The 11766-nt window shown below is 33.8% G+C and overlaps 1 protein-coding gene across 12 annotated transcripts in view; it reads right to left on the reverse strand.

The window, feature by feature from the left end:
- Csmd3 (CUB and Sushi multiple domains 3) overlaps positions 1 to 11766 on the reverse strand; it is a 1211921-nt gene that overhangs the window by 355801 nt on the left and 844354 nt on the right. For 10 of the 12 annotated variants that reach the window (XR_001781523.2, XR_003951374.1, NM_001081391.2 and 7 more), the window contains one exon: positions 11541 to 11729. Coding sequence is in view for 8 of the 12 variants with exons in the window: in NM_001081391.2 (NP_001074860.2) it covers positions 11541 to 11729 (189 nt within the window). In the remaining 4 variants the exon portion in view is untranslated. The remainder of the gene's footprint in view (positions 1 to 11540; positions 11730 to 11766) is intronic. The other 2 variants (XM_030248542.1, XM_030248541.1) reach the window with 1 other exon arrangement.

Below are 11766 nucleotides of genomic sequence, written 5' to 3' on the forward strand. Positions count from 1 at the left end.
TTCATGGCAATGGGCTGCGTAAATCACAGAGGATAGTGATTTCCATTGCTTTATCCTGCGTTGAAACTAGATTTAGAGAGAACAAGCTTCAGCTGGAGAGAAGAACAATTCCAAAACTCAGATAAAAGCAGGATAAGGGAGTGTCATAGGTTTTCGTAACTTTGATTATAGACTAAGTACAATTATGAGACAATAGTCAATATTCCTTCTATCATCAACATAAACATGCCCCTAACAGTACCCCCTCAAGTGTGGACCTAAAACAGTTTTAGTACCTAAATCAGTTAACTGCCACTAATAGATAACTCTAGTTTGTTTTCATGCTCATTTCTGTGTTTTAAAACTTCAAGGTCATTTGGAAACATCTCAGTTAGTAAATTATCAGAGGACACACAAGCCATTCATAAATGTCAATCTCATATGTGACAGACATACTTTCTCTCATTATTTCAATTTTTAAAGGATTGAAAGGGAAAAATTCCGTGATATTCATATATACACAAAATGAATAGACATATATACTTAAGAGAAGCCCTGGAATTAGAAGTAATTTTAAAATATATTCTCCTAATGTGACAATGACCTTTCCTTTTAGTTTCAAAAGGATTTAAGGTATTGTCAGACTATTGCAACTTCAATTAAATCCTACCCTCTCCTGAGCCATGGCATCAAAATCTAATTCAACTGCAAGTAATGCTAACATTTATCCCCTCTAGTTGTCTACAACGTCAAATGATAGTCTTTCCTGAGTCACAGATATCTGTGAGCTACACAACATAGCGCTTCAGAATAAGTGAGTAAGATCTGACATATTTAATACTTTTGTTTTTAAATATATTTTATGTGTTTGTTTGTGTGAATGTGCATGTAGGAGTACAGGTGCCTTCAAGGTCAAAGAAAGGCACCAAATTCCTTGGAGTTGAAAGTATAGATGTTTTTGAGCTACTTGACATGGATGTTGGAAATTAAACTATGTTCTCCTATGGAAGAATTATTAGCTTTTCCATAGTGTATTTATTTATATTTTACAATAAAAAATTAGCATTTGGAAAATATATAATTATTAGCTTTGTTATCCCCATAGGATAAATTTATTTGTTCTTGATATCTACTAGAGACCAACAAAGAACCTTCTAAGAAGATGAAAGTATCTAACTTGATACTCAGATTTGAATTACATGAAAATAAGGGAGATACATATCATGCTTTGAAGGATAATATTACAAGATTCATATCTCTAAATATTTACCCTTGATACAGATTTTTGTTTTTTGTATCGTCCACTTTTGCACATTCTTTGGCACATAGCTGAAGAAAAATATAATATAGGTGTTTTTGAACATGACTATGTTCCCATACCTGAATGAGATCTCAGGGTTGTTTATACAGAGGATTAGTACATCTACTACTTAGCGATTGTTTGTAGTGTAACAGTCCCACTATTGGAGTTGTTTTTGGACAGAACCCTGAAGTATATGCTAGTCTTCTTCTCATTTTGATAACTCAGCCTACCCTAAAAGATTCAGTACTTTGCGTGTATCACAAAATCTGCCTTTTTGTCCTTCTGTCCAATGAACAGAGTTTCCCCCACTATCTTGCAACAAGATGTATAATCAGAGCCTGAGGGCATATGCTGAAAATGGGACCTTTATAAAAAACAAAAAACAAAAAAAACGCTATTTTAATTTTTCAGCAAATTAAAAACAAAAAATGACCACACATGTCCAAGGCTCTCAGAAGATAGGTGAACATGTCAGTGAACACTTCCCTGTGAGTAATCACACAGTTATATTGAAGGCCCCCTCTTAGGGACTTGGTTCATGAGGATCACATAGCAAAATAACCTCATAGAGCCTTATGTTAGGGATGAACATCTGTGATGATGCCACAGTCCATAGTGACAAATGGGAGGCAGAAAAGTAACTAACATATGGCCTGCACTTTCCAGAAGCTCACAGCTATGAAGAAAACAAGATGCAATTTCTCACACGCAGGTGTAGTAAAATAACTGACTGCAGAAATGCATTTTAGGATAAGAAAAAGTAAGAAAGCTCAGGCTCCAACGGCGTACATAATCCTGCATTGGCATTAGGCTGCAATGACTCTATTTTCTCCTTATGAATATGGATTTGTGTGTGTGTGTGTGTGTGTGTGTGTGTGTGTGTGTATGTGTGTGTGTAAATGAAAACTGGTTCGTTGAAAATATGAAAGAAGACAGAATTTATCTGTGTTCTATATTCAGGTTTCTTTATCAACACAAGGAATTTAGTGAAAGCTTTCTATATGCTAAGCATTGTGTAGATAAAGGAGAAATTCAACAGAGAATTGTGGGAAATAGAAAAAAGAAAATACAGCTATGCCCCAGAGAATGGTATGGACAGCTAACTGCACTCATGAGAGGTCGAGTGGAGCTTATCAGTTTCGGGTAAAAACGATGAATTTAGAGAAAGACTTTGCCTGAATTACAAGGTGAGGGTGAAGGATAAGAAGTACTTTCTGAATTCATGATAGAGGAAGTGGACCAACAAAGGGAAAATGTCAAGCAGGAGAGTGACATCATCAAAATTGTATCATAGGAGGTTAATTTTTTTTCCCACCAATATGTTATTAAAGTAATAAGGTAGATAATGACAGACAATATTGTCAATGTGAATTATGATATAGAAAAACATTGGAGAAACAACTGACTATAATTCTGGATGTTTCTGCAAATGAACAATACTATTGCTGTTTATTAATTTTATTTTTAAATAGATATCCCTCAGGTTGAAAAATTGGTTTATTTGCTCTGGATAGCTGAGCTTGTGAACAGAGCAGACTCTAAAGTGGTTTAACATTGTAATTTAGAGACTGTATGTAGTTATTTGGGAATGAAACAGTATACAATGTGGTTCTATTTCAGGAAGCCAAATGCAAATAGAAGAATGGTAATATAAGACACTGAAGCCAACTATTGAAGTGTTAAGCTTATCCAGTAAGCAATGGTTCAGTTCCTTTGTGTTTAATCAGACAGTAGAGAAATCTGTGGAATTTTCTAGGGATAACTGACAGGTTGACCCGAATTTAAGATGAACTCTCAGCATATTCTTTTTCTGATATTCACAGATATCATCCCAGCCACCTTCCTTTGACATAAGGTGGAACCTGTGGTTTGCTCTTTGTTACTTTCTGTGATTATGTGCATAATTTAGATCTTCAACTTTCTAGAGAACTCACTGGAGAACATCACTGTGTGGGACTGATGATCTAAACAGCTTCACTGACAAGTCTAAGAGCTAAGGAAATACAGACAAACCTAAGTAAAGAACTGCGGAGCATAGTTTCCAGAACTATTCAGACCTGATTATATCCAATGAGCTCTATGAGTTTGGAAGAGGGGGCTGAAGCTCAGGTAAGAGCTTATTCCTAGGCAACCTCTTGATTGTGGCTTCTGAGACCATAAAACCATCGAGTTCACATGATACAAACCCAGGCTTCTACCCCACAAACCCATAAGAAAGAAATTGTGTTGCTTCAAGCATATCAATTTGTATTGATTTGTTATTTATTCTCAAAAACCTAATGTGACTATTGCCATCATCATCAAAAGATATTTCAAGAATGCAACAAGCTATACAATTAATCTAATAACGTTATGATAGAAAAATAATATCATCCTATATTAAATGGAACATGAATACATGAAAGAATAAGTAATTATATATAAAAATCTACACACACATATATATATACACATACATACATACATACATACATACACATAGTTTTACACAACGCTTGGCATACATTATATCATGTTGTTTTGATAGTCTTTGTGAGGATTAAAAAGAACTGCAAAAGATAATGTTGATGAGAACGAAAATGATAAATTTGAATAGTTTTATATGACAAGTCTCACAGATGACTCATATTAAAGAGAGAAGTAAAAGGAGGAAGGAGAGAAAGATGATGCAATTTTCAGCTTGGATGATTGGATGAGAACGATGCTGTAATTGACCTTAAGAGTATAGCAGGAAGAATTTATTTGGCTGAAGAGATAACGCAGTCTGTTTCAGTATTGTGAACTCAGTGTGCCTGTGGGAGGGTGTGCATATGGAGAGGACCAGTGTAATGCTAGAAATGGATACTCTCCTTAGGAAAGGTCTGATACACAGAAGGATTTGGAAATGTTTGAGAATTAGATTATTTATAAACTTCTCTCTCTCATGCACACACTCTCTCTCACATACATCCACACAAGAGAAGAGAAAAAGAGACAGATACAGAGAGAAAGAGGTAAATAATTTGGATGTGCATTTACCCTTTAATGCCTGGACCATCTCTCCTTGCCACAGGCAAACGATTTTAAATCTTCAAAATTATGATACATCTATGCTTTAGTAATAAATTCTATGCCACTTTAATAGAGAAATTTCAGGATAATTTCAACCTGTAATTATGCTATTATATTTTCCTTGTATTTAGAATTTTTTAGAGTAAATTCTAAATTGAAGAATGGCTTATGTTCTTTGTTCAGGTTAAGTCTGGTATTAACAAATTATGGTTACATAGTAGCTGCCAATATGTTGCTGGTTTTGTAAGCAATTAGTTCTTTTTTAGAATACCATTATATGCTTTCATTTATACATTATTATTTGCCTATATGAGAGTGCAACAGCTGTGTCTGAAGCCATGTGGCTGTGAAACTTTATATATTTAGTATCTTCTAGCTTCAGCCAAAATTTGTTCATTTATGGTCTATAAGTGCTATGGTTGCTATTGACTTAAAAAAAAACAACAAAGATAAATGTTAATAGCAAGAGAGCACAATACTCTTCTGATTTAAGGGTAGCATATTCATCAAAACTGTAAGAATTTTAAGAATGCCACAATTTACGAAGAATAAAGTTAGGCTGTTGTCACAGTCATACTCATTACTCATTACTGATAACCTTTCTAACAACGAATTGCCCCAGTTGTCAAAAAATCATTATGTTTTCTTAGATCTGTTTTGTCTTATGTTTTAAATAAGAAACTCTTTTTAAATAAAAGATAAGTCAGTAAAAAGATATAAATCATTACTATGGATTTTCTATTATGAAATCAATACACTCAGCCATAGTTATTCTCCCAAACTTATAGACAGTCATGTGTTTATATAGTTATATGGAGTATTCTTCTTTCTACCATTTTCTTGTAATTTTATACCTTTTTTGCCTTGAGTACAATAGAAGTTTATTTTTATTTTTATTTTTTTGTTCATGCAAGGGTTCAAATCATAGACGCAGGCATCTGGAATCCTCCCTAGTTGCTCTGGTCACTCTCTACTGAATCATTCACCAGTGAGGACCTTCGAGGGGTATGGAAAGGCAAGGATGTTTGTGGAGAGGAGGATGCCAAGCCCCTAAAAGCAAGAGTAAATGGCTTGACAGTAGGACTATTTGAGGACTATGTATCAAAGTGCACTATAGAGATGATAATTTTGGTCAAGAGTGTGTTTCTTTATTTTAACGAATAAGGAGGATAGATGCATAGAGACAACTATAGATAAATTTATTTATTTAGAATCAATAAGACAGACAAGAGTATGGTAGCATATACTTGCTTTTAGCCCAAGCACTCAGCAGTCTGAGGCAGGAGAATTGGATGTCTGAATCTATACTGGGTTATATTAGTGAGACTGTCTGAAAAAAAGCAATATAATTTCTTTCTTTAGAAATTTCACTTCCTTTGATACATTGAGGCAGTGTTACCTGAAGGGAGTATAGAGGAGGAGTCTGGGGAAAGAAGATTTTTAAAGAAATTTTCCATACACAGTCACAGTGTTTTTCTCTATCAGCCTTGATGTTCTTTAAAGTGCACCCCTTTCAATCACAAATAATTAGATCATGCTTTAAAAAAAAACCCTATTTTATTATTTCAGCTTTTTACCTCAAGTGTTTATGTCTATTTAGCACAGTTCCTGGTTTACTTTGGAACCATGTATCTTTTGTAGACCCCATATTGTTAAAATCCTTTCAAAAAAGGACTCATAAGTCATTTCTTAAGTTCAGCTAATGGATGGTAGAACAAAATGCAATTCCAGTCTTTTAATGCCCAAATTTCTTTTCTACATAGCCACATGGCTGCATTGATGGTTGGGTTCATAAATGAGGCATATTTAACATAGACAGTTGAGGATCGGATGCCTATAATTTTTTTAAAGAGGAACTTAGCTTTGGAGGTGAAATACACATAATAGCTTAATGATTTTTTTCTCTTTTCTGTCTCATTTTATTCATTTTAAAACTGGTTCAGTTTCACAAAGATGTTATAGTGATAGTACAGTGTTCCCTTATATGCTATTCACAGGCTCTTTCTGTTACCACCCCTTATTTTTAAGCTACAAAATGAATAATAATCACTATGTCATTTATAAAAGACAATAAAGGGAGAAAATGTCTGTTTAATGCGGTGATCATTTTTCTCACTTGATTCATGATTAAGGCAAGATGTTGCTATTTGTCCAAGGTCAGAAAAAAAATCAATGGCACATGAAATTAGAAACAGAAGTTGATGTGTTAAATGGGGATTATGAGCATGAGCCAATTAATTTCTTTAAAATGATTTCAAAATGTATGGGCTTCTTAATGTCGGTTGACTCTTGCTGAGAGAAATATCATTGCTTGTATTGAACTTGCTAATCAACTTTACAAAACATGTTCTTTCATTAGCTGCCTGTTTATTTGCAAGATGCTCTGGCTTGGGATTCTGGTATATTTGACCCTGAGTGAAGACATACATGTTTACTGCTTTCAAAAGATGGCAAAATTCCAAACCAGATGCAATCCGTGCACAGTGAATGGGAGTGAGCATGGAGTCTTATTCCTAACCAAGAAGCTATTTGAATTAGACATATCTGTTGTGACAGGGAAAACCAAATTTCCTCTGATGAAGCTAACAAGTGGGTTTATCTAAAACCACACCCCAGCTCATGCTCCATCCTCCATGGTAGTTGCCTCAAAAGAAAATATGCCTCATGCTTTCCTGTGGTTTTTGCTTTGGTTTGGTGTTGGCAGCATTTCTTTTCGTGTTTCGTCTCTCGTTGTTTTGCTGTTTTGAGAGACATAAAAGAAAGGAAATCTTTCAAGTTTCATGGGCAGAACGGTGTGGAGAACTTGAAAGTATTTGAGGGAAAGAAAGAGAGTATAATTAAAATACACTGTGTTAGAACTGTATGTATAAAGAAAGATGGCAAGGGAAAGGATTGCGTTTTATCAGACAAATTTTATGAAGGAAATACATGTATGTCTTATATGACTAAAATAAAAATTCATCTTTATATAATAAAATTATTATTTAAAATTGTTTTATATCTTGTTTCATATTATTTTTTGTGTATGGGTGTTTTATCTGCATATATTTCTGTATACTACATGGATGCCTGTTGCCTAACATGGCTATAAGAGAACCTTGGATCTCCTGAAATGCGTGTTACAAAGGGCTGTGATTTATCACATGGTACTGGGAATTGAACACAGGTTTTCTGGAAGAGAATCCAGTGTTCTTAAACACTGAGGCTTCCTTCTAGTTCCTTTATTATTCTTTTCTCAACAAAAGTCCATGTACAATTTTATGGTCCCAGTTGGAGAGACTGCACCTAGTATAGTAGAAATTTGATGCCCCAGAGAAGGGGGATCCCCTGGGGGATTCACCCTCTCACAGGTGAAGGAGAGGGGCATGGAGTACAGAAGGTTGGGAGGGGGTTCTGGGAGAAAGGAGCAACAGTTGGGATGTCAATAAATAAAGTAATAATTAATAAAAGTGAAAGTTCATGTACAGTTTTATGATTCAGCTCTATGAGAAACCCACTTAAATATGAGTATCTTGATTGACATACAATGCGGCTGCTACTCAGGTGAAGCATGTTTACAGATTTGCATCTGGGTATTTTAAAACACGAAACTTTTATTCAGATTACTAGGAAAATTGACTTCCACTGTCCCCTATTTTTTTTCTACCTGATAAAAGTCACCCTATCTGTCTGTCTGCCACTATTGTACAGGGTTGCTTGGGAGCATGGCAGTAGAGAGAAGCACGGAATGAAAAACACTGGATGGGCACTGCAACTTCTTTTTTTAATGAAGTATCACACATGAGTCAGTTCTTAAGTTGATTTACATTTTTTTTGAGTAGGAATTGGGATCCAGTTATCCACATTTTGAGTGAGAAATTTTGTAGGAAAAGTGTTTGAACAAGGCACCAGTTGTTATCAGGGCTTAGGAACTCTGCAAATAGAATTATAAGTTATATCTCTTAATTTCTTGGTTGCTTCAAAAGGAAAAAAATCCGTGTCTTGGTGTGTTTTGTGTTCTTGAGGATCATTAAGCGTCTTCTGCTTCTAAAAATTATGCTGAACTTAAAACACGCCCCCCACAAAACACTACGTAAGTTTCAGTTGAAGTCAAGACATTGTCCTCTGATTGAAACAGTCATAAAGAGTTATGTGAAATCACAATCATTAATAATGATAGTTAAAATCTTCTTCCTACATTATCAAAGTCTATAAAAAGAAAGTTTTATACCACTGTGTCTCAAACCCAGTGCTTAGACTCCAAGCCTAAGTCTGGAAGTCCTAGTTTTTCACATAAACGTCAGTGCAAGTATGAGATGCTAATAAATCTATAGTAATGAAAGATCATGCCAGAGAAATCATCACAGCAAGGGTAGAGTTTAATAATAAGATGCTGGATGCTATAATTATTTGTATACAGAAAAGATAGTATAGTTTGCTGATATTTTAATTTTGTAGTTAAAATTAGTTTAAAATACAAATGCTATGGTTATTTAAAATTGCTTAAATAATGTTTTATTGCAAGTCTAATTTAGATACATTTTGACAAAAATCTCTTAAAATTTTTTGGAGGAAATTGACCTATGTGTTAAATATTGAATAATAATTGAGCTTATACAAACAATTTAATAAGGAAGTTCTCAAAGTCAGTTTGATAAGTTCACTAACAATCCAGAATTGGTTAGCTATAAGCCCAGGCATATTTGAAAACCTTTAATAAATACCAGTTTGAATATTATATGTGACATAAAATTCAGTTCCTCACTGTAGTTTACTGTAAGTCCAGAGCCACCATGGTTAACTCTGTGCCATGTGGAAATCATTTAGATTTCAAACAAATAAATCAAAAGCAGAAATTTAGAATAAGGTCTATTCATGGTTGCCCATCTTGCATGAGCTTTCTCTGTGGTGTACACTACTGATGACTAAAGAATACTTTGTAGGCAAATATGAAACAGAGAACTGGACTGTAGTAGATTAAATTTATAGGAAGTTAAAAGTATAAATAATTGAATAAAAAAGTGACATTGCCAGTTTGAGAATCTGGTTTAGGATGAGGACTCATTCTTATCTTCCAATACTCAAAAAAATAAAGAGGAGGACCTGAAGTGTAGCCAACCTCGGCTATCCAATACGTTTTAGAGCATGCTAGGCTCTGAATTACACACTGTCTCTATTACCTATATCTCTTTGTAAAAATTAAATGAAAGGAGTCCACTGTTGATACAAATAATGTCAAATTTACGAATTTTTTCATCTACCTATGGTGATTATTGAAGGTCTAAAAAGTAAGAGATTTACACAAACACATATGTGGTTCCAGAGTTGCAAAAAAAAGACATGTTTCTTATAGTAAATGATAAATTATTGAAGAATAGTTCAATGAAATTATATAATGATTTAAAAACATCCTATTGCTTATAGTCCTTTAATCTTCCAAGTTAAATACAATAAATAAGTAAGTAAGCAAACAAATAAACAAACAAACAAACAAATCAATAAAATGGAGAATATTAACGTCAACAGAGTCAATTTTAACCAGGGAAAAAGTAGGAACAGCTTTTTTGTTTGTTTTTAATTTGAAAATGGATTTAACAATCTCACAGCAAAATTTACTTTCTCAATTTATCTAAATATTTTTTTCATCCTTCCAAGTAATGGTATTGATATGAATAAACTAAATCTTCTCTGAGAAAAACTTTAATAACAACTCTAAATTGTTTTTTGTTATATCGGGTTTTCAGAAATTGATGTTTTAAAATATATTTTAAATATGGAGTAAGTCTTCAAGATTTTCATATAAACGTTTTTTTCCCCCCTTAGGCAGTAACTGGATAGCCCTGGGGCGTTTTATTGCCTGGGCATATTCAGTTTGGAGATTTACTGCAACAAGTAACAGCCAAGCATTTGTCAATTTAAGAGAAAAGCCTTAACTCTGGAACTTTGAGACCTTCTCTACAATTGGTTTCCAGATGCTGTAATAATGGCTGGCTGTTACATGGAGACTTACCTTGGTAAAAATCATGCGCAATCCTACCACTTACAAACTTGATTTTGGGTACATCATAAAACATATAAGACTCAAGTTCTATTAAAACAATATAAGGTAATCATAATATTGGGCTTTGTGAGGATTAAGTGGGATGCTATGTATGAAGGAGCCTATTATACCCTCACTGTGCTGAAATATGATAATGTTGACTTACACCCAATTAGGTATTTCTTTAGAAATATGTTTATCTATTTTTTTGTTTCACAAAAATAAATACTAATAATTATTGAATGTCAAGTGGCATGAGATTGTTTTTGTCTCTGGAGTTTCTGTTTAAATGGAAAATGTTTTAACTGATAATGAAAAATTCTATTTTTTTGTCCCGCTGTTTTGTAAAAATATCCATTTAAAAATGTTATAAGCTCCAGGCTTTTAATATTTAAATTGCTGATAATCTAAGTCTAAATATAAGAAGCTATCTTAATTCATTTATGAAGAGTTAATATATACCTTCAAATTCTTATCTACTCTATAAGTTGACCTTTTTTTATAATTTTTTTCTTGTATGTCAATACATTCCAAGTTACAAAATACTGTCAAAACAACTGTTAGATTACAATATCAAATAACAGGAGAGTTCATTATGTGAATTCTTTTATGGAAATGATTCAATTGTGGTTTCTGAGTGCTGGACTGTTTGATAATGGGGCAATTTACTTTTCTAAACATTTTTTTTTCATACTCAAGTTGATAGCTCCCATCTCTGTGTTGTGAGTTAGTCACCAGAATAAAAACATATTAGCATGTCAATCAGACAAATAGAGATGTAGAATAAGCCCTACACAAAAGGGATCATTCAGAACTTCATGTTAATTTTAACTGTTACAAATGAATCTATGCATTATATCATGTTTTGTGACTTTTATCATCTTCTTCATCTGTTTATAAATCATCAATGTATTTATCTCACAACTGCATATCTGTTTCATGTGTTTTGTTGTTGTTGTTGTTGTTGTTGTTATTAACCTAAAACAAGTTGAAAAGCATAGGCTCTTTATTGAAGCAGCAGAATAGTTGTGGTGCACCAGATTGCCAAATTGAAAGGAAAATTGAAATAACTAATATGAAATATATGGAGAAATTCAACAGATTATAAGAAAAGAAAGAGTGTGTAATCATGCAACTTCATGGACAGTGACTACACATACAAGCAAATGAAAGCAGCTGACCACGTACCCACACACCTTGGCAGAGGTGCACTCCACACTCGCCGGCCACCGCCAAGACAGATGATCTCAGAAGAACCCTCCAGTCGGTAACCCAATGAGCATGAGAAGGTCAGAGTATCACCGACTCCAAAGCTGAATCCAACTCGGCTACCATATTGAGGAATCCCAGGGTCTTCACAAGGCTCAAGGTTATATTCTGTAAAGGGTTAATAAGTCACCCAGAAAAAGAGAAA

This window comes from Mus musculus, chromosome 15 (assembly GCF_000001635.26).
Source record: "Mus musculus strain C57BL/6J chromosome 15, GRCm38.p6 C57BL/6J".
Taxonomy (NCBI): Eukaryota; Metazoa; Chordata; class Mammalia; order Rodentia; family Muridae; genus Mus; species Mus musculus.